Source organism: Drosophila hydei, unplaced genomic scaffold (genome assembly GCF_003285905.1).
Source record: "Drosophila hydei strain 15085-1641.00,03,60 unplaced genomic scaffold, DhydRS2 tig00008114-arrow-pilon, whole genome shotgun sequence".
Taxonomy (NCBI): Eukaryota; Metazoa; Arthropoda; class Insecta; order Diptera; family Drosophilidae; genus Drosophila; species Drosophila hydei.
The window spans coordinates 7,386,680-7,412,159 of NW_022045827.1; the positions used below are offsets into that span (position 1 = coordinate 7,386,680).

Here is a 25,480-nt window from a genome sequence, read left to right on the forward strand (position 1 = left end):
AGAAATTAAAAATTAAACAATGCACGTATTTGGGGGACTTTTCAGACTTAACGATGTTACGGAATAAAATTAATATAAGCTAACGTATTTAAAACTTAAATTAGATATCGTCTTCGAATAGGGCAATAATACGACGCCGTTGTGCGTCTTCGTCTAGGGTGTTGCCTGCATTGCACTGTCCGTTGTGATGCATAACATTGTGAATTTCTAGTTCGCTAACTGCTGCGAATATCAGTTTGCACTGGCAGCAACGAGCTGCTGAGGTGGGCGTCACTGGCACTGGAGACTGGTGCAGTGGCGTACCAGTGGCTCTTTGCAGCTTCTCAAGAAACGTGGCACGTGCACGCTCCTCGTGCAACGGTGCAGCAGCATCAGCTGTTTGAGCGCCAGTACATCTTATGGGTATAGGCTTCTTAACTACTGGATTGGGCGTGTTTTGCGAGTTGCGACTCTCGGAGCGCTCAATGGCGTACAAGACATTGTTCTCTACTGTTATGGGTGTGGTTGAGCCACTCTTAAATTTCAGCAAACTGTTCCCGAAGACTGCATCATCGTTTGAAGATGGATAACTTTCCCAGCATGTCGATGTCTTTGGTGCGCTCTCTTTGAGTGGCTCAATTTTCTCAGCTTTCTCAGCACTGCTGCTCGTGCCATTGGTGATTTTAACCTGATTCAGTTTATCAGCCAGCTCGGTGTCAATGGAATGTTCCTGCAACCAGGTGCATGTCTTGTGCAAAGCAAATATCATGCGTCTAATGAACTCATGGGGTGATACCATCTTTTGACGCTTTATCTCCAGCAGTTTGTTCAGTTCGCCCACAAAATTAAAAAACTGGAATTCAACACAATTGTCCAGATGCAATTGATGCGAATCCTCGTGCATGTACCGCTTGAAGCAGGCCGGGCACTTGCGCTCCTTCCACATGGGTTCGGGTATATTGACTTTGATGTCCCTTAGCTGCGCCTGTTCCATGGGGTCGTCCTCTTCGAAATTCGTTTCGCTATAGTTGTAGCAATTCTTGTGCTTGCGCGACAGCGCATTCTCCTCATTGTCATCGCTTGAGGTGACTGCCGCATAATCCTCCTCCTCACCTGTACCGTTGCCGCTGCAGGTCCTAGTGCTGGTGGATGGCATCTCCACTTTGACCTGTGCAGCATTTCGATGTTTATTAAATAGATCATTAAGATAGCGTATTTCGCGTTCGTTGTTGCCGCCTTGCTGGGGCACAGTCCGATTAAGTAGCTGCTTGTGCACTTTGTCCGTTCTTTCTAGCTTGACTCTGTTGTTGTTCAGCAGGAGATTGTGCACTGGTCGTTGCTCCACATAGCGCAACTGATCTGCTGTGAAGAGTGCACTCTCCTTATCTCCTTTATTTTTCGAAGACTTTTGTTGATATAGTTCGATTAGCTTAAGGCTGAGTGCGTTTTTAATGCATTGTTCGCGGAATGTTACGGCGTGCTTCAAATACGATATGCACAGTGCGCAAATAACAGATGGCAGACCGTCATCTGGTGAGATCTATATAGATGGCAAAGATAAGATAACTGCAAGCTCTAAATTATGTTTTTTTTCTTGTTACCTTTAGTCCAGACGTTTCTTCAAGCAATACATTAATTGGCTTCTGAAAATTGAGAAACTCATTCGATGAGCCGTGTAAGTATGTAGGTATTTTGGCAAATATATTATAGTCTGCGGGGCTGCTGCAAATGCGGCATATATTTCCCCAATTTGTCATATTTTTCTGTTTATTTCTATACTGTAAATATCGAAGTCAATTAATGCTACACTAAACAAAACAACAGTATACAAAAACGCTGAGTGTTGCTCTATATGAAAAAGGCGAAAAACTTGTCAGTCAGCTGTCAAAGCTTAACAGCCCTGTCCTTAAAAAAAATTATATTTAAACACCAATTAGACTTATGTTAGAATTCTGATGGCTATTTATGCGACAACATTTAAATATGAAGCAAATTGCGAAAATATAATAGATGTTTATTGTACTCAATATGCTATATATTAAAATACTATTTAACTTTTGTAGGTAGTCTAAAAAGATATAAGATATTATAATTCCACACAAATAACATTTAATTTGTATTCCGCCCACTTCGATAAATCGATGATTCGATAACATTTTACTTTATTATTAGCATAAAAGACTGTGTGCAGAAATGAATAATGACAATCCAAATATTATATTTAATCCACTTATAAGTTCCATACAGAAAGTGGTACTCTATGAAACACGTTCGGTAAGCTGTGTGCAGGCGATAGGTTGCATTAATTAAAATGGGCTCATTGTTTTCAGCGCTTGTATTTGGTGGGCAGCAACAATCGCGAAACCCGATTTCGCTTGCTCACCATCGATCGGTTGGCGCTTAACCGCTTGAGCATCGAGGAGAATGCGAATGAATTCAACAGCTTGGATATACGCAGATTTGTGTCTTCATTGACAGGCTCTCCCAAAGTTACCTCTGCTTATGGAGTCTTGGGCTTTGTGCGTTTCCTCGAGGGCTATTACTTGATACTGGTTACCAAACGAAAATGTTGTGCCCACATTGGCATGCATTTGGTGTACACGATCAAGGATACGGTGATGGTCCGTGTCAACGAGGTGACCTCCCAGCGGCCTCCACACCCGCACGAGGAGCGCTACAAACGTATATTCCAAAACATTGATCTACGCAGCAACTTTTACTTCTCATACTCGTATGACCTGACCCGCACGTTGCAATACAACGAATCTGCTCCCCGTTATGTGGGTACCAAGGTGAATCTGGAGCGGGACGAGCCGCTGCCCGATTGGAATAAGCTGACGAATAATGTTGCGCAGGCACACGAACGTGTCGACTACGCCTTTCGCAGTGATTCACGCAAGCGCTTTGTGTGGAATGCCTACCTGCTGCAGCCAATGGAAGGCATCATGCTTAAGGATTGGCTCCTGGAGGTCACACACGGCTACGTTAGCCAGTCCTGCATTAGCATCTTTGGCAGGCATGTGAATGTTTGCCTCATAGCACGTCGCAGCACTCGCTTTGCTGGCACACGATTTCTGAAGCGAGGCGCCAACTTTAAGGTAAGTTTCCAAATGAAAGGACATCTTGCGGAAATAAAATTATATATATACCAACAGGGCGATGTAGCTAACGAAGTGGAAACGGAGCAGATTGTCAGTGATGGCCAGCGTTTGTGCGCTTTCACTCAAATGCGCGGATCAATACCATCCCATTGGTCGCAGGACATAAGCAAAATGGTGCCAAAGCCACCCATACAGTTGGACATCTCTGATCCCTATGCTCAGACGCCATCGCGTCATTTCGAACGCCTGCTCTTTCATTACGGCTCTCCGCTTATCATGTTAAATTTGGTTAAGAAGCGTGAGCGACGTAAGCACGAGTCCATTATTTCCAAAGAGCTACAGAACAGCATTAAGTATCTCAATCAATTCTTGCCGCCGCAGCATCGCATGAAGCACATACATTTTGATATGGCTCGACAGAGCCGGCTCAGCGGCGGCAATGTCATGGAACAGTTGGCCGTCCATGCGGCCAGTATTATACAGATGACGGGTATGTTTTATAAGGCGCATCGGGGCAGTGAGCTTAGTTTCCAGACGGGCATCGTTCGTACCAATTGTGTTGATTGCTTGGATCGTACAAACTCGGCGCAGTTTGCCATTGGGAAATGCGCGCTGGGTAATCAATTAGAACGATTGGGTTTTGTGAAGTCAGCTAAACTGGAGTTTGACTCGGATTGCGTGACAATGCTGGAACATCTATATGAGGAGCACGGTGATACCTTGGCTCTGCAGTATGGCGGCTCACAGCTTGTGCATCGCATCAAGACCTATCGCAAGACGGCAGCCTGGGCGTCGCAAGGCAACGATGTAATGCAGACTCTTAGCCGATATTACAGCAATACATTCAGCGACACGGAGAAGCAGCAAAGCATTAACTTGTTTCTGGGCCTCTACAAACCAAGCTTTACCAAATGTAAGGTAAGCCCCGGGTCGAGTAATACAATTTCACTTATATGTTTTATAATTGCAGTAAACCAACCCATATGGGAGCTTCAAACGGATTACGATATGCACAATGCTTTTGTGCCGAGCACATCGAATGCTTCTATTACGGATTGGGTTAGGCACAAGGTGCGCGAGTGTTTGCCCTTTCCCTGCGCAGACACCAACAAGCTAGTTAAGGAGCTGTTTCGTGTGCATAGTAATGGTTTGGAGATGATTGATTCATACTCCAATTACCATCAATCCTTTAAGTGGACAGATCTAAGCGAGCACATAGAATTCGAGATCAGCCAACTTGCAACGCGATATATGCCCACATTCCGCACCAACTACAGCCCCTTTCAGCGTCAGATACAGCCGTCGCGGAAAGGCCGACAGAATCCATCGATGACTGGCCAAAGCTCTACTGGTTCGACGAATAGCAACTCCTCTAGTTCCAGTGAGGGCGAGGACAGTTCCAGCGACGAGGATCTCAGTGCCAGCTTTGCCGAAAAGGAGTCCAAGCAAACGGAAACAGCTGAGCCGGCACCATTTACACTAGCCTCAATGCTGCCTTCCATGGAACAGGTGTATGGCGTCACCATCAATCCGCCGTCCAAACAGAGCATGTCTATATACAAAAAGTACGTACAAATGGGTAAATTGTCCAGTGGTGGCGCTCAGCCAACCCAAACGGCCGTTGCTCAACGGGAACAGGAACATGCCAAAATGATGCGGGGTATCACACTGCGACCGCTTAGTGACTACGGCACCGATTCCTATCTGAGTGTACAGCCGCCAACTGTGCCTGCCAAGAGTCAACTCATTTATGCCGAATACTGCAAGATACCACGGAACTTCAATGCGGTGCCCAAATTTGAAGAGCGCGCTTTGTTATATCGTTACGTTCAACAGCTTGAAAAAAGGTTAGATTTCGAGGAAGCAACCGGAAGTGTATAGAAATTATCATATAACTCTTAGAATGGTTATTTTATGTGTTATGCTGAGTGTAAAATAATGATGTAAATATTTATTGTATACACTTAATATTTAATTCACTTGTATATTGATAAAGAGCTTTAATAGCATCTACATATCCAAGACTTTTGGTACAGATATGTCAAATTTGTAAAAACCCAACTGACTATACAATCGAATATCCAATATTTCTACTCAGTTTGAAATGTAAAGCGATTACTTAATCTTAATGTATTGCAAAAAAGTAAAACCTTAAAGCTTTTATAAGATTTCTTATATTGCATTTAGATCTTTATATATTCAACCACATTCTGGTGGCAAGTGCTAACGCCTTGTTCACAACTGTTATTAAATCTATTATGTTCATAAAAAAAGTATTATTTAAATTAAATATTAATGTGTTTATTGCTTGCAAATTAAAACAAATTATGTATTAAAAATACTCAGAGAAATTGTTAACAATTGAACAGGAAACAGGACCTTTTTCGATCTCGGCAGGTCTACTTGACACTGTGCTGATCCGTCGTCGGCTGCGTCGCTTGCTCCTCCTTGGACTGATACGTGTATTCAGTGTGAACGCCATGTGGTGCTGTATTGGATGCATGCATAGCATTGTAAGCCGGCTGCTGGCTATGATGCAGACTTGACTTTATGGTTGTTGGCTTGTAGACGTTGCCCAGTTCCTGGGCCAGCATGTACTGCTCCTGCTCAGGATAGTCGTGTTCGCAGTGGTGCTCTCCGCAGATCTTGCACTCGTAAATATTGGGTCGCAGTGTAACTTTGATGCGCTGTGAATGAATGCAAATGCTGTTAAATCAATTACGACTAAATCAAGCCATCTCTCACCTCCCAGAAGCTGTCGCCGCTGCTGCGCATAAAGTTGATGATGGCATAGCCTGGTATGCAGATCAGAGAGAGCGAGGCAAACATCCAGCCAATACCGTACGCCCAGTCTGGATAGGTATAGCGTCCATTGTGATACGTGGGCTCCTTGTAGTTGATCAAACTCAGTACCCAAATGGCCTGGAATACGCATATTCAGAATCATTTCTTTACAATTTCCATTTGGCACTTACAAAGAGCAAGCAGGGTCCCAGCACCAGCCAACAGGATTTTAGATAGAATGATGGCGCCTTGCCGGTCATTTGCTTAACATTCTTCGAGAGGCGCCCGGTGCCGTAGAACCAGGCTATGGCAATCATCTGGCAGAAGGCCAGAAACATAATCGTCACAGAGGCAGCATAGTGATCCATTAGCTGGAAGTAGTAGATGCCGCCCTGTATGATGTTCGGCAATCCAAACAGGCACGAGATGACGCAGACAAAGAGCACTACAATCTCATGGTAGCCCAGATGCCGCTTGATCCAGCGCGGAAAGCCATCCTGTATGGAAGTAACAACCACTTCGACTATGGCAAACTGTGAATTGAGGCCCAGACAAAGCAGCATAAAGAAGAACATAACTGCCCAGAGCTGGGCATATGGCATCTTTGCCATTGCCTGTGGATAGACCACAAATATCATGCCCGGTCCATCGCCAATGACGTCGCGCACATTGGTATTCTGCTCCAGCGCCAGGTTGCCCAGCGTGGAGAAGGCAAATATGCCCACCAGTAAACTGGTCCCCATGTTCACCAGGCTCACCGAAATCGTATCTCGCAGTATGTTATTGTTGTACTTATTGTAGCTGGCGAACGAGATCATAGACCCGAACGTAATGCCCAGCGAATTGAAATTCTGTGAGGCAGCATTGATCCACACGTTCGCATTCTTCAGCTCCGACCAGTTGGGCCGGAAGAAGAAACGCAAACCCTCGGCAGCGCCATCAAGCGTGACCGCCCGGAACATGAGAATAATGATGAGCACAAACGGAAATGTGGCCGTGAAGTAGCGCACCTTGGCCGACGACTTGATTGACTTCCAGGTGGCAAAGTAGACCATCAGCCAGGCACACACGAGGCAGGCGAACAGCTCCCAGCGCATCATGCCCGGATATTCCAGTCCGGCGCTAATCTGCAGCACTTTGTTTCTGCAAGAGGCAATACAAATAAAATATTCTATCGCTCAGGTGCGCCTCTTGCTGCATACTCAAAGAACTCCTCGGAGGGCGTGCGCGACGTGTCCGGTGCAGTGGTATTCATCTCCTTGCGCTGCGGCACCCAACAGTCAGGTGTGTTCCATCTTGAATGAAAGCAATATATGTATCCCTTATTCGCTTTCGGACCGCGCTTAACCCACTTACCTGTTGTTGCAGTCGATCCACGGCATTTCCGTTTTGAACGATGTGAAAAAGTAATAAATTGAATAACCTATTATGACGCTATAGTAGGTGGACATGAGAAACGAGACAACTACACTGGCCAAACCAGCACCTGCAAAGATTATATATTAATTATATATATTTATATATTAATTATATGTTTCAAGCTATGTATACCTGTTGAGGTATGATTGCACTTGAACTGCCTAAGTAAGCGGTTAGTTCTTTGACAATTTAATTTACGACTTTTATTTATTCTAGACAATTTCCTTGATTACATATAGATTAATTTAGCTACTTATACTAAGAAATATATATGATAGAATAATTAAAAAGATTTCTTTTTTTTTTAATTTATATAAAAACTACATACCTAAACGAGACAAGATTTTTAGTTAGTTTTAGTTTTAGTTTAGACTATAGCGAATTCAGATATTTGATTTTCGATTTTCGTAAATTTAAAAAAATTAATTAAGAAATCTATAATTTTTTAGACCAAAAACAAAAGGCTAATAAGTGCTGCAGACTTGGTTCTCTATGACTTTCTCTATTTTCCGAAACTGAAAAAACTTCTCAGTGAGCGGCGCTACTCTAAGATTGAGGAGGTAAAGGGGGCATCGCTGGAGGAGGTAAAGAATGCCCACAAAAAATGATTTTTAAAGTGCTTCTAGGATTGGAAAACCTGTATAAAAAACTCGCACAACTGTATAATATCTGAAGGAGCTTAATTGAAGAGAATAAAATATATATTCAATAAAGCTCGTGATTTTCTAGCGATTTTTTTGATCTGGCTATATCTGCATCATCTTACTAGATCCACAATCAGATAATACTTCTTATTTGTAATTCTTGATTTCTCATCTAAAAGTAGCTTATAAGCTTAGCTAAACTTGGCTTTATTATGCTGCTTAAAATCTTATTAAATTATGAATAAAACTCAGCTCCATGCCAAATCCTTGGCTAAGACACTTCTAAGTCTAAGACTATGGCTTAGAAGTAACCGTGAGCTAAGATTAACAACCTTTCTTATAAGGAACAGCATTATAGCCAGTTTGTTTGCCTATAAAGCAAGGACCTAAGTCAAATGCATGCGTGCAGCATTGTATTGGCTCTGCTGTAATTCAGATCAGTTCACTTGAATCACTTGTCTAGACTTGGACTCATCTGCATAATTGTAATTGGCCGCGTGCCGTTGAGGCCAATTAAAGCCATTTGCTGTTGGTTGGCTTAGAAATGTCTATTAATATTTATTAGTTCGTTTCTGGTTGCAGGTTGGACGTTTGTCAGTGGGCGTGGGCGTGCCTGTGTGGGCGTGCCAAGGCTGTTCTATTGGCAAAATATTGCAAAGAGCTTTGCGAATATGTCAAAATAATGTTGTTTGTTGAGATTTATGACTGTGGCCTTTGACTGCTTTTGGCATGTGGCATGTGGCCTGTGTGTGTGGTGTGTGGTGCGGGTGGTGCGGTAACTCGCAAACGGTCGCAAGACGCGTACGTAAATCGCTCAAAACATTTCCGTTACGGTTTCAAGTTGCACTTCGCCTTTTCACGCCAGCCCCATAAAAATGATACTAACTAATTAGCAAGTGTCGCTGCTCATACGAATGTGTATTTCAGCTGTTACAGTAGATGATAGACGCAAGTGCTTCAGTGTCACTGGAAGCAGATCAAATTTTTCTTCAAGCCAACTAGACCGACGTGTGTATACCCTGCAAGCTTAACAACTGACTGGGATAGGCTAAGATACATATTGTGAGGAATGCACAGGAAAAACTTATGCTAACTGTATGTGATAAATATTTCTTTAGAAATTTTTATAGTCTTTAGAAGCCCATTAGCAAAAGTATTATGCCTAGCTCACACGCTGCTTTACAGGGTATCTGTGCACATGTTTTGTGTATCCGTTTTCGGCGGCTTTGTGCAGTTTTGTAAATTGTAAATTCTACGCGCCGTTGGCCAACTGTTTGCCCAGCTCTAACTAGGTGTATTCAGACATTGGCAATGAACTTTAGCAGGCGGCGCCCATATTTGCTTTGTCATGGACACATGGATAAATCTCATTTAGAGTTTTGTTTCTCTATTGTACTCATTAGAGTCATATTTTTTGTGTGCGTTTTTCTGTTTTCTAATTAACTAGGCGGAAAGAACATTTCTAAATTTAGTTACTACAAGCTCGACAGCGTGACGCATTCGCAGTGACCTATAAAGCGTGTAAATATCTAAACGAAATGACGCAATGAGACTCAATGACTGGGAGCGAGCTTCTCACGAAATCTTAAACGGATTTGTAAATTATTAAGTGAGACCACTCGATTGGTGGGCCTCACGAATGAGAGGGAGATTGCCACATGTTTCATCGGTATTGATATATGTCCAGTTCCAGTTATTTTGTCTGGCAAACTCATATAGAATACATACTTATCTTATCTACCCCGTTTAGGGTATCAGACAAGTTCGATACGATAAGTGGCAACGTCTTTGTTTCCATTATCTTAACCTATTTAATTTATTTATTATAATTTAATTTCAAGTAGATATCTTGAAAGTAGCAGACAAGGAACTTAATTCATTCTTTGTATATATTTTGTGACTTACCCTTAAACAGCGGGCATAGCTGACCCAGTGCCCCGATGGGACCGCGGCCCGTGTACTGGCCCACAGACAGCTCCATAAACAGCAGCGGTATGCTGCATATGAAGAGTATTATGCAATAAGGTACTAGAAACACACCTGCAATTACAAAGAGCATATCAAGGAAACGAAATGCGAACAGCTAAGTAAGTAAGTAATTAAATTAATTATAAATATTTGAGATCAACAATTGCAAATTGTAGAGAACAAACATCCAAGCACTGAGGAATAGGAACGTGTATAATGTCTCAGCTTATCCAGTTGTCAGATGTCGCCTCATTATACTTTCGTGTTTGTGTGTGTTGAGGAATGTAAATGGGCCTCTGGCTTCTGAGAGTGAGAGCGTGTAAATGAAGATGGACGTAGCCACTTGGCGGGGGCGGCTTGCGTGCGCTGTACTGCAAGGGGCAGGCTGGGGGAGGCTGTGCGCCAGCCCAGATGACAGTGACCGCTTTATTTTGTCGTCGGACTTTCATACTTTTGCGCTGAGCTTAAACAAATTTTAATTTATGACTTTGTAGCGTTTACAGCGGAAATGTCGCATATAGCGCGAAATTTTCAAAAATAAAAACAAAATGCCTCCAAAGATGTCACATAGAATCAAAGTTTATGCCGAAACCCGACACATGTCCCCACTTATTTCCGTTACTTCACTTCTCTCTTTTTCACTGGAATGCTCCGTATCGAAAGTCAAATATTGTCAAATTTATTAATCTATGCCGACTTGAACTGGGTTATTTATTTGCTTCGCATTTTAAAAACGTTCTAAAAAATGTGTGCAAGCCTCCAAGTTTCTTTTTGATGAAAAAATGATTTTATTATCTCATTTCTAGGTTATTTAGTTGTAAAAAATCAAAATCAGTGAAATCTCGCATAGAACTTGTAGTTTTTAATGCACAAAAATCTTTTGAAGACATATCAAATCTAATGCAGCAATAATTTCCATTTGCCTCTGCATCAGATATTTCATGTGGATCCCACTTACCGCCTCCACTTTTGTAGCACATGTAGGGAAAACGCCAAACATTGCCCAGGCCCACCGAATAGCCAATGCAGGCCAAGACAAACTGCATTTTGTTGGCCCAATGCTGTTGGCGCGGCTTCAAATGGGCCGCCTCGTCCGACATGTCCATGAAGCTGTCATCGTCATCGATGCCCAGCGGCCTGCGAATACAAAGCATATGCTTGGGTATAGTTTAGCAAATATACATATAATGTATATCTTTATATGACTTTTCGCTTTTCATAGTGATTTGCATTATGGCCAGCCAGGCGCATCTAATTGTTGTCAACACTCGCCCTCTATAATGTGGCATTGTCTGTTGTCTGGCACCCGGACCCCAGACACCAGACCCCAGAGCCCAGACAATTGCACTGATTACATGACCATCGCCGCGACACCAACCACACACGACCCCAGCTAACATTTCTGGTGTGCCAAATGGTTTAATTGTAGTAATCACATGCCGAATGCAACAATAGCTCTCTACGAGGTGCCAAATGCCAGTTCATTGTTATTGCATGATCAGATTAGGGGGTGTGTTCGCTTAAATATTGGGGGACGACATGGCAATGCTGAGGCGTAAGGTCTGAATTTTATGAATTATGTAAGCAGCATAGATTGCTAATAGTGTTAAAATTACTTTGTTATTCGAATTCATTTAGAAGTTAAAGCATGGCAAAATGAGCTTTAACTTTTTGAGTGTAGATGCAGAGTTGAGTAGAGAAGAGTTAAGAGTAATTACAATCATTTGATCTTGTGATATCTTGACTTATATTAAGAATTTTAGAGGATGGACGAGTAAAACATTGTGTCGTAGTCTATATAGTAGAGTATAGCATAGTATATTATATAGTATTGTATATGGTCAATTACAGTCAAATAATTTAGTACAGCAAATAACTGATGAATTTGTACTTCAAATAATACCACAAAATAATAAGGCTTCGATATACTTTATATAGTATTTCATACTTGACAAATACTAATTCCCTTTCTTATTGATTTATCAGCAATATTACGAACATTCATTTTTAACATGAGACATTGTATAACATTTGCGAGCGCTACAAATTCGTAGAATAAATTGACAAAGATAAAGTTCGATTCAGCTGGGAAGTCCAGCCAATTGCCTATCTTCAAGTGGAGTCCGTGAATCTGTCTTTGACATTCAACCGAGACAGAACGCAGACTTTCCTTTATATCTTAACTTGTCACATATTTGCCAAAGGCCAATCAATCTATTCATTAGTAAGTTGACAAGACATATTTTATGTCAGCTTTATTTATAACATATTCAGTCTCAAGCTGATCCCATATATAAATACAAGAATCGAACGTTATCAAAAAAAAGTTCTTTGACACGTGCCGCCTGAGCTTGATATATATTATGCATATAGAGAACATAAATAAAGTGAATAAATTATATAGTCTCGGGGCGAGCTTGAACAGACCACTTATCCATTAAATAAACGTTAATATTCAATCAGCGGCATTTCGCTAATGAGCAAAGCAAACACAATTCAATCATAATGGGCCGTATAAATTCGACTTCAAACACCATTAAACACTTGGCCAACAATAAAATGGCACGATTCAGTCAAGTCAGTTACATAAGAGCCAGGAACAGGCGGGCTTACACTTTGGCCACGCGATTGTAGCGAAAGAAGGACTGCTCGGAGTGCTTGGATGACATGGCATCCATATCGTTGCGATGCGGCATCTCGTTGAGTTATTCTGGATCTCTCGGGATATGGGTGAGATAATAATTTACACTAGTTAAACGTTATCCATTGATCTAATTGCAAGCTTGAATTATTTTTACAACACTGCGCGCAGGACTCGATACGATGAGGAAGCTGTGGAACAACTGCACCGCTCGTGGGTTGCCAACTAACTGATTGCCGCCTGATGCCGCCAGCTTGGGACTAATCTTGCGAATCGAACTATTTGTGCAGTGATCGAGGCGTAAATTGATACTGTAAACAGTTATACTTAGCTACTTATGTAGATCTATTGATCGCGTTAAGGAACATTTGCTTAAAAATAGCTGCGATCCAGCCCAACGATGTTCACGTTTCATGTCAAAGGCATCATGTGCTCCCCACGCACAGATGGTGTTAAAATTCCATTATTTACTAACGCCGTGTGTCTGTCCCTGAGTGTGTGTGTGTGTGCTTAGGCATGATAACATTTGCTTTTTATGCTTCGGTGTGAAATGGTGCCAAAATTTGCAATGATTTTTTAAGTGTTTTATGCGGCCGTCAATTGGCTTGACAAGGGGCGCGTTTTCAAATCGCTAATGTATGCTGTCTATATAATTATATAGTATGTGCAAAAAAAACGATAAAATTTGACTTAAACGGTCACTTAAATAAAGAAAATGGAGCAATTGTCAGTTAAGTATATTGAAAAGCTAGCATTAATCTGTCTTGTTGATGGGACGGCTGTAAGGAATGGGTTCAGCTTAATGTCGTGCAATCTGGTGAATCTGGTATGGAGGCGATGGTATATATGTTTAGATATAGATGTGTCTACGGCTTCAAATCGTCGCTACAATTTGCAGTGAAAGGGGATATGATAGACAGAGCGAACAGAATTCTGAGTAAGGTCTACAGAGATAAGTCGGCATAAGTACTCAGATTAGTTGACAACATAATTCGGAGAAAAGTTCACAGATATATGTCACCCTCAAAATCCGTTTACAAGATAATTCTGAACAGCAAACATAATTCGGAGTAAAGTATATTGAAATATGTGGACAATATTATTCTAGGAAAACTTATTAGAGCTCTCAGCTCAACGTACACGTGTCACACCTCGATCAAAAGAGATATGTTCAGAAGATAATTCGGAGTAAAATCCGCTCATAAAATCCTTTATCCTATATGCTTTTCCACCAAATCCTATCTATATCCCAATATAATTTAGGTTTCTTAGAGTTCTCCTGATGCTTCCCCAATCTTTCTTTAGTTTTCCACACCAATTTTACTTATTAAACTTACGGCGGCGTCTGTGGATTGACCATGTCGAACAGTTCATTCGCCGTGGTTGGCACACGTCGTATGACCAGCTTGCGTCCATCCGTCGAGCCTATGCCAATGGAGGCCAGCGAACGGACCGATGTGACATCCGAGTAGATCTGATTGCCGGCTAGCTCATGAAAGTGATAGGAACTGCCGCTGAGCGAGGACTGCGGCTGCATGTAGAGTGGATTGGGTGGCTGCAGTCCGGCTACTGCGGCCGAGCTGCTGGCGAGATTGCAACTACTATCGCTCAGGCCAGGCAGGTAAGCTGTGGGCGTGGCACACAAAACATAAAGGCTACCTATCGTCGCTGAGTCTCACTACAACTCACCTGATACCACGGAGCGCATGCTGCCGTGATGGCTGCCCAAGCGCGAGCGCACATCGTAGCTGAGCGGAGAGACGGCTTGTGCATCCAGACCGGCCATTGTGGTGGTGGTGGTGCTGGTTAGCGTGGCGGGCGTGTACTGCACCACTGGAATGGCTGCGGCAGCGGGAGCAGGTGCCGTGTCGTAGTCATCAATGGTAAAGGTGACCGTTGATGTGGATGTCGTTGGCTGTTGCAGCTGCATTTGCTGCAGCTGTGCCGGCTGTATCACATCCGAGCTGGGCCGCGACTTGACTGAAGGTTGACGTGGCGGCTGCTTGTGCATGGCCGCTGACATGGCCACCAGCGATGTCGTGGAGTTGGTCTGTCGGAATGGCAAATGTGGCGCCCCCGCTGTGGAGGTGACCGGCGATCCGGGCGTGGCTGGTATAATGATGTACTTGGGGGTGCGCACGGATGGGCCGCGTATGAGTCGCGTCTGTTCGTCGCCATCGCCGCAGCTCTCGGCGCCGCTGTCCGACAATTGGCTAAGCCGCACTGGTGCCAGAGCTATGGGCGTGTTGCGTTTCGTTACCAGATTCAGGGCAGTGGGCGAGGAGGCTGTCTTAGCCAGTGTCTGGTGATCGCCCTTTGGGGCGCTGCTTGCATCTTGGTCTGTCATTTTGGCCCAATGTAGTTGCAGTTGCTATTTCTCTTGCTGTTTCTCTGTTGCTGTTGTTGCAATCATAAAATCATGTTTCTCTTATGTTGCTTGGGGCTTGCACTTGTTTGCTCGGGCTGCTGTGGCTGTGTGTGTGACTGTGGCTGCTGCTTTCATATGCCTATTTATCATTTTAATGCTCATAATTTGTAGCTGGTGCCGCACAGCTTGTTGTTGATAAAGTTCGTTGTTATTGTTGTTGTTGCCGTTGTCATATTTTTAAATCACATTAAAACCTTGAACAACACAATGCCATTATTATTATGCTTGTCGTCCGTGTGTGTGTGTGTGCGTGTATCTTTGTGTGCTCTAAAGCTTTTAAATCATAATAAAATAAAATAAAGAGAAAACCAAGAGATGCGATTTCTCTTTGTTTAATATCATTGTACTTCACATAATGGAATTTTTAGTTGGAAATTGTATATACCTTATACAATATTCCCTAAATATAAAAGTAAGCTATATATACGATATTATTTATATATATATATATAAAAGTAAAGTAAATCAATTCCTAATTTTATTTAAGCAACTTCTCATTTTCCAGTTTTGTAGAAAGTAAAAATATTAAATTTTAAAATGCATTAAAATAATATTTGTTTTCAAAAAGATAAATTATTTACACAGTAAATTTAAGGGGTTTCCCTTGTCAAAAATCATTAATCTTCTTTTTTATTTGATTTTTATAAGCATTCAAAACAGTTTGGGCTGCCAGGTTAGATTCGCAATCGGATAAAGAACATAAAATTAACAAAAATTGTATAGAATTCGAAAAATATATAAATATATATAAAATATGTATAAAATAAATAAAAATATGTATGAATTAATGTTTAATAGATAAAATATTTAAAAAAATATATGTGTTAAAATAAAATATTTAAAATAATTTTTTAAACTTTAAAGAATTTTTTATTATTATAATATAAGTATTTTATTTTAGTAAGCCCATGGAATTTGTAAGATTTCTGTAAATTGAATAGATACTTTTAAGCGTTTTGTATTATTTTTTTTTTTTATAATATTTTCCACCTAATTTGCTAAACACCTGCAAAAGTTAACACTCATAATTAATCTTGCGCTTCGTCTTTTTGCTTTCTGTCATCTAAGCAATTAATAAAACTTTTCTCATGCTATTTACTTTTGATTATTTATATAAATAAGCAAGCACATGTGTCGCGTATCTTGTTCCAGTTTTGTTTTCTTTTATATTTTATCATTGTGACATGGAGATAAACACTCCTATCTGGCTGACAGACTGGCTCTCACACTTCAGATCCCCAACAAAGCTCGCACTTCACTTACATAACTGTATCTTATCGAGTTGTGGTGAAGGTTACCCCCTTCCCCCGCAATGCATTGTTGGCCCTCATTGTAAGTATGAGTGTCTGGTGTTTGCTTTCGGGTTGAGTCCACTTCTTCCCCTGTCATAAATAAATTCCGTGAGTTCGGCATTATCTATGCGATGATCACTGCGTATGGCGCTATGCTCCAGTGACTCTTTGAGCGGGCGCAAAGGTCATTGAAATGGGTTCACAATTATTAATTACGCATCTTATAACGATATATCACTACTACTAATGCTGCTGCGATCGACTACAGACAACAAGTAACTCGTATGCATTGCACATGTCACTTTATGGGGCTTCGTTGTAATAGAACAGCCCCATTGCCCGACCATGTGATATGTAAATTTTATTTAAACACTTTTTTATGAGCCCAACTCTATAATGCTCTATGCATGAGCTAAGCACTCAAAATTTGTATAACTATTTTCCAATTCTGTGCTTAAAATTCAAGCGAAACTTAACGATTTCTGTGAGAGTATTTAAAACTGTTTCTGTTTTATAACTTGAAACCATTAAAATAGGAAGTTCGGGTAGGTTTGATTTTTATTCGCATTGAGATCTTTCTAGCTGGTAGAAAGCGGCGTGGCGGAGCTCATAAAGTATATATCATTTTGATCAAGAAGCTAAGAAAATTTAGACCTCTTTGTTCTTCTATCCCTTAAAGTTGCGAACCCGAATTGTTTGAGTGCAAACGTAGATCAAGTTAGTTTTTTAATATAATCAACAGCATTTCCCCTTTCTACAAAATTGCCTTGTCTTTCTCTACTTTCAGCTATCTGTTCATATTTAAGCCGTCTTAAGCCATTTACGAAATACATTAAGCTTTACCTTTGTGTTTTATGCTATTCCAAAATAGAAAAATTAATTTTTTTAGGAAACAGCATGAGGTTCAAAGTATCTCCTAGTCGAGAACTAAATTTGATATTCTCTCATGCTACGATAAGAAGTGTATTTAGGCAATGCACTTCTTTATCTCGAGTACACAATTGCTTTGGAATATATTTGCTTAATTTACTTTTATATATACACATTTAAAAATAAAAACTAAATGATAGTTTGTTCCACATATACATAAATGGAAATATATATATATATATATATTTATATATATATATATTTATTAAATAGTTCAATTTTGGCACACGATTGAGCGTCAATGAAACCAGAGTCCATACTTAGCAAATATTCAAGGGAAACAAAACTGAAAAAGCATAACTTTGGCATTAAACAACGTTAGCTGATTTCTCAGTTGTTTCTGTATTTGTAATAAAATTGAAAAAAATTTAATTTGTTTGATTTTTGTTGAACTTTTTGTCGTTGATTACCCAATCCAAAAGCCAAAGAAACTTTCACGTGCTCAAACAAAAAAGGCAGCTATAACAAACGTCAATAATAAAGTCCAGTAATGAGAATAATTTTATTTTTTTGTTATATGGTAATTTAGTAAACGATTCGCAGTGATTTTTTTGTATCACATTTTTTTTTATTTTTTTCAATTAGATTTTATTTGCAATCGACTCCACTCAAATTTCATTCATGCATTATGAATGTGCACTACAATTGGCCCCAGCTCCATTTCAATTTTAATCATAGTCCATAATCTTAATAACATAATCAGCACTTGGCACGAAATTGTTATATGTATATCAATTACCCGAACGACGCGTAGATAACGCTGCGTATACGCGATGCGTGTGCTCCAAATGGAATTTAAGCAGTCTTAAACAGTTCTTGAAACACGCATTTGTGTGACAAACGATTCGCACATTCACGATTTATGTACGGCGACGTTTATCCAATCGTCGAACTATAATGCCGCCATATGCTATGCGCCCGTCGAGCCGCAGCTAGAAACGTGCAAACACGCGCGCTGTCAAATGTCAACTGATCCACGTTCGCGAATATCATTTACATTTGACATCGCTTTGGGGCTTGGACGCCAGCGACTCACGGCTCACGGCTTACGCTCAGTCGATCGTCCACTTGTCCGCTTGTCCGCTCGTCCGCTTTGCTCTCTCGTTCGCTCACCCCGGCGCCGTGAGTAAGCGTGCGAGCATTCGCGGTTTTGGTTTTGGTTTTTGTCGTGCGCTCGTTTGGGCTTTCCGGCGCGGCATCTGATAGTAGGCCGCAACAAGCACTATAAACACCGGCGCTTACTATGATAGATTGCGCTATACCCTGTCCTAGATACATTTGATTGAAAAATAGTTACTTCTTTTTGTTGATGATACACTTTTGGTAATCTTAATTTTCTTATAGCTTTTAAGATTTTGATTAGCATAACAAAGTGTTCTTACTTAATGTATGATCTGTTTATTCAGTTGTCTACTGATAAATATCAATATCATAGTTCATCCCCAGAAAAAGTGCCTCTTTAGCTAACTAGCATACATAATATGCCCTTTGGCCATGCTCAACAGGGTATAGCAAGAACTCAACTGAAATGCTGCTAATATGAAGCTTATCCTCCAAATGATATAATAATTTTTTCATTATGCCACAAAGAAGAAGCTGTAGTTTTTAAACAACCAAGTTGTTGTTTTTGTTTGTTGCTTTGTTCTAATGTTTTTTTTTGCGATCAGCTTTAGATAATTGCATTTTTTATCACTTAGAGACAGACGCTGCGATAAGCTGATTAATAATAACGATGGGGAATTGATTTGCAGCGGCGTATGTCAAGGCAAGCGGGCAATATGAGCAGACATTTTTTATTCGATTATCAAATAATATAATAACCAAAAATGTATAAATGTTAATCATATCAGCTGTATAAATGTTAATCATATCAGCTGTTCCAAGAAGCAAACTGGATTTCGATTGATTTGAATATAAATATTGATGAGCTGAGTGACGAGTGACTGCACTGGAGCTTGCTTGATTTGAATAGAGAAAAGCATTTTTATATTCAAGATAACTTTAAATATTTCCTGAATAAAAAATAAAAAACAGCCCATTTAATTAGATAACAATACTAATTATAAGCTAAATTAAATGCTAATATTTATAGATTTATGTATACTTTATGTTCTGCTTAAACTATATCAATAAAACAATATTTTTGTTTACTTTATTTATATTCATTTAATATTTATTAGTTTACAATAAGCGATTACAATTATGTGTTTTTTTTTATTTCGTTTTAAATACAATTTATTATAATTACAATTTAACTATTGTTTTCTTTTTACAATTCTTTTTTTTTTTATTTTTATTTATCAATATTTGCTGCCAGTGCAAAAAGTTGCTTCAACTTAATTCTAGTTGATTTTGCGGAAGGTTTGTTAAGCGGTTTTTGTTTTGTAAAGAAAAAATAAAAGTTTTTGTGTTAATTGTGAGCAAAATGTTGTCAGAGCTTTAAATATTGCTTGCTTTACTGGAAATCAGAAAATAATTTTATTTCATTCCTGGCATATTACTATTGCTGAGAAAGTCTAGAAACCTATACACAAAATATGCGCTACTAAAAATATCATCGAATTTTTTCGTTTGCCTGTGTTGTATTATTTACAATTGGTCTCTTTCTGTCTGTCTGTGTTCGTGTGTGAGTGTGTGTTGGTGTAAGAGTGTGCGAGTTCTCATGGTATTTCCACTATGAAAAAAGTGTACGGCTTAAAGTAGTGACTATACATTTTGTTTATGTTTAATAATATTAATTAAAAACTTCATTTTGAATAATTAAAATATAGCGGCGTGCTCCCGCATGACCCCAAGCAACAGTTACGCACTGTGAACAGGCGCGAGAAGCAAAAATTTCGCTGCATAGCTTCGGGCGCGTTAACAGCGGCGCACTGCGCCTGGCTGGCTGCGGGGGAAGAAAACGCGCCGATTCGTTGCCTTTTTTTAAGTACTTGCTGTACTATTAGTTAGTTAGTGGAAGTATTTCTTTTGCATTTTAAAACAATCACAACAATTTAATATTAATTGACTAAAAAACTACAAAAATAATTGGTTAATCATAGTAGTAGTAGTAGTAGTATGATGTAAGTAGAGTTATAGTCATAGTCGTAGTTCAAATCCTCCATTAGTCGTTGTTTTGCATTTAAAATTAAAACAAACCTTATATATTTTTTTTCCTATTCATTAATCTTTTGTGCGCTGTGAACGCCTCAGTGGCAGTTTTTTTTTTGCATTTTAAACTTTTACATTTATGTAATGTAATTTTTTTTGGAGCAGCTTTTTGCCTACTTTGCTTAAGTTTGATTGTGGTCTGCGTGTGTGTGTGAGACTTTTGATTTTTTATATAAACCATGTAAGACAATCGTTGAGATATTGTCCTGTGTTTATATTCGCGTTTGCTGTGGCTATGCGCTGCTCCATTTCAATTTTACGTACTGCTAAAGAGTATTTTTATGGGTGCATTGTTCGTTTCGTGTGTGTGTTGGAAAGGTAAGGCAGTTTTCAATTTTAAAGGCGAGCTGAAGTCCTAAATAACACAGGAAGTAGTAGTGTGTGTGTGTCTGTGTGTGCTATATTACAAAGTGTTGTTGCTACTACCCACACCCTAAACATTTATAGGAAATCTTTAGTTATATATATATATATGTATGTATATAACAAAATATCAATATGTAATTATACTCGACTAATGAAGAAGTTGTCGTTAGAGGACGAGAATTCGTTTGTAGCTGCACTTTAAAATCTAAATATTCTCTCTGCATTGTTCTGTTGCTGTTTCACTTTTGGCAGTTTTGTTAATTGAAAACTCTATGGTGACCTTTAAAAAATTTCTATTGCTTGGCAACTACGCAAAATTCTCATATTAGTAAGGAGGAAATACTAAAATGTTAATACAAAATAATAAAATTATTTTCTTAAGTTATTAAATAAATTTTTGCAATGCGCTTTGTGGCATTTCTCTTATGTCGTTTTGCTTTTTACAATTTGTTAATATTTCGTTTTCATATTTTCGTCAGTGTTTCATAAACGCCGACGACTATATTTTCTGCTCACAACTGTACTTTTGCTTTTTCTTTCTTTCATTTCATTGCATTTGTTGCGCGAAATTTAATTTCGTTTCTAGCTTTTTGCACGTGCTTCTCAAATATATATATATATATATATAATTCTTTCTTTTCATTTCCGTTTTTTACAATCTAAAATTATAGCTAGGGTTTTTCTTGTTGTTTTGTCTGTGTTTCGTTACATTACGGTTTAGGAGATATAGTCCGGTGTTGGTTCGGGCGCGGCGTCCGGGTTGGCGAACAGCGGATTGGGGAACTCTGGTGGATGTGGCAATGGTGCCAAGGTCTTAGGTCTTCTCCTGTAGGCCATCAGCCAGCAGGAGACAGCCACGGCGACGGCGACAAGCGCCAGCAGAGCCGTGATAACCAGAGCTATGATCAATCCCACCATTGACACGCAAATATCCTCCACACGCTGAGCCGCAGGTTTGACTGCATTCAAGTAAACAAAAATTAACATGTTAGAAATGCTGAATGATATGGTAGCCTCTAGTAGGGGCACTCACTGTTGGCATCATTCAGGCCTGGACCGCTGCGTTTCTCGAATGTCAATATGGCATTGGATGAGATAGTTATCTCCTCACGCAGCTGACCCTCCACGCCAGTGCTTGTGGCGATTGCCGTTGTGTCGCTGGAGTTGTCCGCAATGGATCGACGCCTGCGTCCAAAGGCATTGTAGCCGCCACAGTTGACCGGCTGACATTTGCCGAAGCATACGCGTATGTTGCACTGGAAGCGTATATTGTCACTGGAGGGGAATTTGAAGGCATTGAAGCTGGCGAGCAGGCTGTTGGTATCCGGATTGTACTCCCAGTTGCCAAAGATGCTTGTATCAGTGGCGCAGCCATTCTCATCGGTTACAAGGTATTCGTTTTGCACATTATCCTCCATGGTCTTGGCTATGCAAGAGCGCGCGAAGCCGCCATAAATAGCTAGATGAGCAAGAAGCAAAGGTTAAAGAAATGAGATTTCGAATATAAAAGATTTCGGATATAAGCCACTTACTGGCTGGCTCAACGTCCACTTGTAGACGTAGATTATCGCCAATCTCCGCGGAATTGATTTCCTCGCCTTCATTAGTAATGATACGCATTTGACAGATTGGCGGCGGTCCCGTATTGGCAATTGTGCCAGCTGTTGTCAGCATGGATACGTTGAAGCCTAAGGTCACATTCTTCTCGCCGGTCTGGTAGACGCACTTGATGTTGTAGGCTTGCGCCTTGTAGGTAACCAGCTTGGGATGCTTCTGTATGACCAAGACAAAGCTGGCCACATCCTTAACGGCTTGCATGCCGCAGCTGCCAAAGTGAACTCGGAAGATTTCGGTGCGTGGCACCGTTTCACCAGCCAAATTGACAACACGTCGGCACTCCTCATCCTTGCTGTGTCCCTTGACATACAGGACGCCATTGAAGCCGGGTTCGGTTATATGGATCTCGACTTGCACTCCATCAGCCAGGCAACTGACCACCATGTCGGGGCGTGGGAAGTCAGTACGGAAATTGGTGTGATTGCAGTGCAGTTCGGGATTTCCTGTATAGCCAGTGATGCATTGGCACTGGGCACGATGATTCACAGCATTGCAGAAGGCATTCACACCACATGTTTTGGTCAGACAGGGATCTTCGCAGGTCTTTGTTTCGGGATTGCAGAAGCGATTGTCCGCGCACTGTTCATTGCTGACGCATTCCGGCTGCTCTACGGGCTGGCATTCACCAAGCGGTGTCAGACGATAGCCCAGCTCAATGGGACATGTGCAGCGACCACGTTCATCAATTACCATGCCGCGCTCCAGTGCGCACACACAGTGACCGCTTTCGTCGATACGATAACCTTGCTCCACCAGACACGGTGTGCAGTACTCGTAGACGTCCAGAGCACTGCCAGGCGGGCACACGCACTGACCATCGACGTCGCGTACAAAGCCCTTCTCGATGACACACAGCGAACGCTTGTCGCACTGCACAGCTGCATTACCTGTGTAGCCCTCAAGGCATTCACAGATCATGGTGCGCACAGGCAGGGTATCTAGGACGCGGCAGTTGGCATTCACGCCACACGGCTGTGTCGCATTGCAAGGATTTACACATTCGCCTCGCAGGCAGGCATGTTGACTTGGGCAGTTCATATCGCTGAGACAAACGGGCGTAACTCGAACCTGTTCACAGCCATTTCGGCCGGGCACAGTGCCTGGCGCGCAGGCGCATTGCGGCTTGTGTTGATAGACCTTGCACAACTCATCGTTAGCGCAAATGGCTGTAGTCTCGCATGGATTGGCGCACTTGCCATTGACACAGGCCTTGTCCGATGGGCACTCATCGTCGTTGCGGCAGCCAAGCGGTGTGCAGCCCAGACGTGCGTTTCCGCCATGTCCAGGGGCACACTCACAAACGGCTCGATGGTTTATAGCCAGACATTCGGCATTGGGTCCACAGAGCTCGCCTTGGCAGGCGGGCACGCAGAGCTGATTACGGCAAGCGTGTGTTGCTGGGCACTCGGAATTGATGGTGCATTCAATTTTGGAGCACTCGAATTCGGGATTACCTTCATAGCCTTGACGACAGGTACATACTGGCTTGTGATCCTTGATGCGACACTCGGCATTCAAGCCACAATTGCATGGATCACGGCAAATGCCCTTCACGCAAGACTTGTCGGCAGGACAATCAGTGTCCGAGATGCAACCGCCTACTTTCACTACGCTGGTAGTGGGCTTGCAGCTACCGCTGCCACTGCTGATGTAGCCATCCGGACATATACAGATCATGGTGCGCACAGGTGCCGTAGGTGTCACCTGGCACTGGGCAGGTCTTTGACAGGGCTCTAATACCAAGCATGGGTCGACGCATTGTTCGTTGATGCAGGCTAAACGAGCAGGACAGTCCGTATCCAGTTTGCACACGGGCTGCGGCTCCGGGCGACAGTCCACATAGGGATTGCCAAGGTAATCTGCAGGGCAACGGCAAACGGCCATGTGATTCTGTGGACGACATTCGGCGCGTGGCGCGCACACATTGTGGTAGACGCATGGATTTACGCATTGTTCGTTCTGGCAGGTCTTGTCCGTAGGGCAGTCATTGTTGCTGGTGCAACCAATGACACGGCAGCGCTCGTAGGGATTTCCGCGATAGCCGCTGAGACAGCGACACTGGGCACGACTCGACTGAACGTAGCATTCGGCATTGGCGCCGCACGGATCGTTGAGCAGGCAGGGATTGATGCAGTTGCCATTGATGCAGGCCTTGCCAGAGTCGCATTCGCCATCGACGCGACAGCCAATGGAGCGACAGGCGGCATAAGGATTGCCCTCAAAGCCATCTTGACAGCTGCACACCGCGCGATGTTGTTGCACCTGGCAAATGGCGTTGGTGCCGCAGTTGCAAGGGTTCCGGCATTGGCGATTGACACAGGCCTCCTGTTCGCCACAATCCGCATCACTTTCACAGCCTGGTGGACTCTGTAATACCAGCTGACGGCATTCGCCGCTAGCATCCGGTACTTGCGATTCAGGACACTCACAGACCATGGTCCGCACGGGCACACTGTCCAGCACACTGCAGTGAGCGCTGCGTGCACAAGGCGAAAGCTCGGTACATGGATTCTTGCACTTGGCATCGATACAGGCCAAGCCGCTGGGACAGTCGCCATCGTCGCGGCACACTGGCTCTACGGGTCGGCGCTCGCAGTAGGCATAGGGATTGCCCAATGGCATTTGATCAGGACAGCGACAGACGGCACGATGCTGCAGCGCCTGGCAGATAGCATTCTGAGCGCAGGGACTTTGAGCGCAAGGACTCACACACTGGTTAGCAACGCAGGCCAAATTGGAGGCACAATCGTGATCCGAGTGACATTCCAGACGCACACAGCGCACAAATGGATCTCCCTCAAGACCAGCGGGACAACGGCAGCTAGCGCGATGGTTACGGCCATAACACTCAGCATTCAGAGCACAAGGATCGGCGACCAGGCAGGGATTGATACACTCATGATTCATGCACTGTTTGTCACCGGCGCACTCATCGTCCGACTGGCATCCAATAGGCGCGCAGCCGAATTGGGCATTGCCAGAGAAGCCGGGCTTGCAGTAGCAAATCGGATGATGATTCTTGACCGTGCACTCGGCATTGGGGCCACAGTTGCAGGGATTAATGCATTGCGCGTTGATGCACGCCTCGGCAATGGGGCAATCAGAGTTCGACTTGCAGCCCACAGTGATGACATCCGAAGCTGCAAATAATTTAGAAT

General features: G+C 42.1%; 4 protein-coding genes and 1 long non-coding RNA gene across 15 annotated transcripts in view; 2 read left to right on the top strand and 3 right to left on the bottom strand.

Annotated features, from left to right (window-relative positions):
- Positions 1 to 3: 3 nt before the first annotated feature.
- On the bottom strand, positions 4 to 1,816 carry LOC111601158. The gene is made up of 2 exons (XM_023317635.2): positions 1,581 to 1,816; positions 4 to 1,519 (listed from the first exon to the last, which is right to left on the bottom strand). The coding sequence occupies exons 1-2, from the start codon at positions 1,734 to 1,736 to the stop codon at positions 101 to 103; spliced, it is 1,575 nt and encodes a 524-aa protein (XP_023173403.2). The 5' UTR covers positions 1,737 to 1,816; the 3' UTR covers positions 4 to 100.
- Positions 1,817 to 2,131: 315 nt separating this feature from the next.
- Positions 2,132 to 5,148, top strand: LOC111601145 (polyphosphoinositide phosphatase). The gene is made up of 4 exons (XM_023317612.2): positions 2,132 to 2,253; positions 2,310 to 3,077; positions 3,135 to 3,993; positions 4,051 to 5,148. Exons 1-4 carry the CDS (start codon positions 2,173 to 2,175, stop codon positions 4,959 to 4,961), a joined length of 2,619 nt encoding a protein of 872 aa, XP_023173380.1. The 5' UTR covers positions 2,132 to 2,172; the 3' UTR covers positions 4,962 to 5,148.
- Positions 5,149 to 5,382: 234 nt separating this feature from the next.
- Positions 5,383 to 18,144, bottom strand: LOC111601152 (sodium- and chloride-dependent GABA transporter ine). Of its 4 annotated transcripts, none has more exons than XM_023317623.2 (10): positions 17,926 to 18,144; positions 14,226 to 15,158; positions 13,874 to 14,162; positions 10,854 to 11,032; positions 9,833 to 9,967; positions 7,221 to 7,350; positions 7,067 to 7,159; positions 6,056 to 7,007; positions 5,826 to 6,002; positions 5,383 to 5,767 (listed from the first exon to the last, which is right to left on the bottom strand). In XM_023317623.2, the coding sequence occupies exons 2-10, from the start codon at positions 14,881 to 14,883 to the stop codon at positions 5,480 to 5,482; spliced, it is 2,901 nt and encodes a 966-aa protein (XP_023173391.2). In that variant the 5' UTR covers positions 14,884 to 15,158; positions 17,926 to 18,144; the 3' UTR covers positions 5,383 to 5,479. The 4 variants fall into 4 exon arrangements, with proteins under 4 accessions (XP_023173391.2, XP_023173390.2, XP_023173393.2 ...); XM_023317622.2 differs by having other exon boundaries at positions 14,226 to 15,237; XM_023317625.2 differs by lacking the exon at positions 17,926 to 18,144 and adding an exon at positions 17,597 to 17,614.
- On the top strand, positions 9,260 to 10,605 carry LOC115483198. 5 transcript variants are annotated; one of them, XR_003944281.1, is made up of 3 exons: positions 9,260 to 9,448; positions 9,843 to 10,014; positions 10,072 to 10,605. It is a non-coding gene; the product is annotated as an uncharacterized LOC115483198 (long non-coding RNA). The 5 variants fall into 5 exon arrangements; XR_003944278.1 differs by having other exon boundaries at positions 9,270 to 9,448; positions 9,772 to 10,018; positions 10,072 to 10,601; XR_003944279.1 differs by having other exon boundaries at positions 9,272 to 9,448; positions 9,769 to 10,014; positions 10,072 to 10,598.
- A 1,356-nt stretch (positions 18,145 to 19,500) lies between the features above and the next one.
- LOC111601174 overlaps positions 19,501 to 25,480 on the bottom strand; it is a 115,817-nt gene continuing 109,837 nt past the window's right edge. For all 4 annotated transcript variants that reach the window (XM_030224439.1, XM_030224438.1, XM_030224436.1 and 1 more), the window contains 3 exons: positions 22,238 to 25,462; positions 21,739 to 22,164; positions 19,501 to 21,664 (listed from right to left, as the gene is read on the bottom strand). In XM_030224439.1, the coding sequence (XP_030080299.1) occupies positions 21,423 to 21,664; positions 21,739 to 22,164; positions 22,238 to 25,462 (3,893 nt within the window). In that variant the 3' untranslated portion in view covers positions 19,501 to 21,422. The remainder of the gene's footprint in view (positions 21,665 to 21,738; positions 22,165 to 22,237; positions 25,463 to 25,480) is intronic.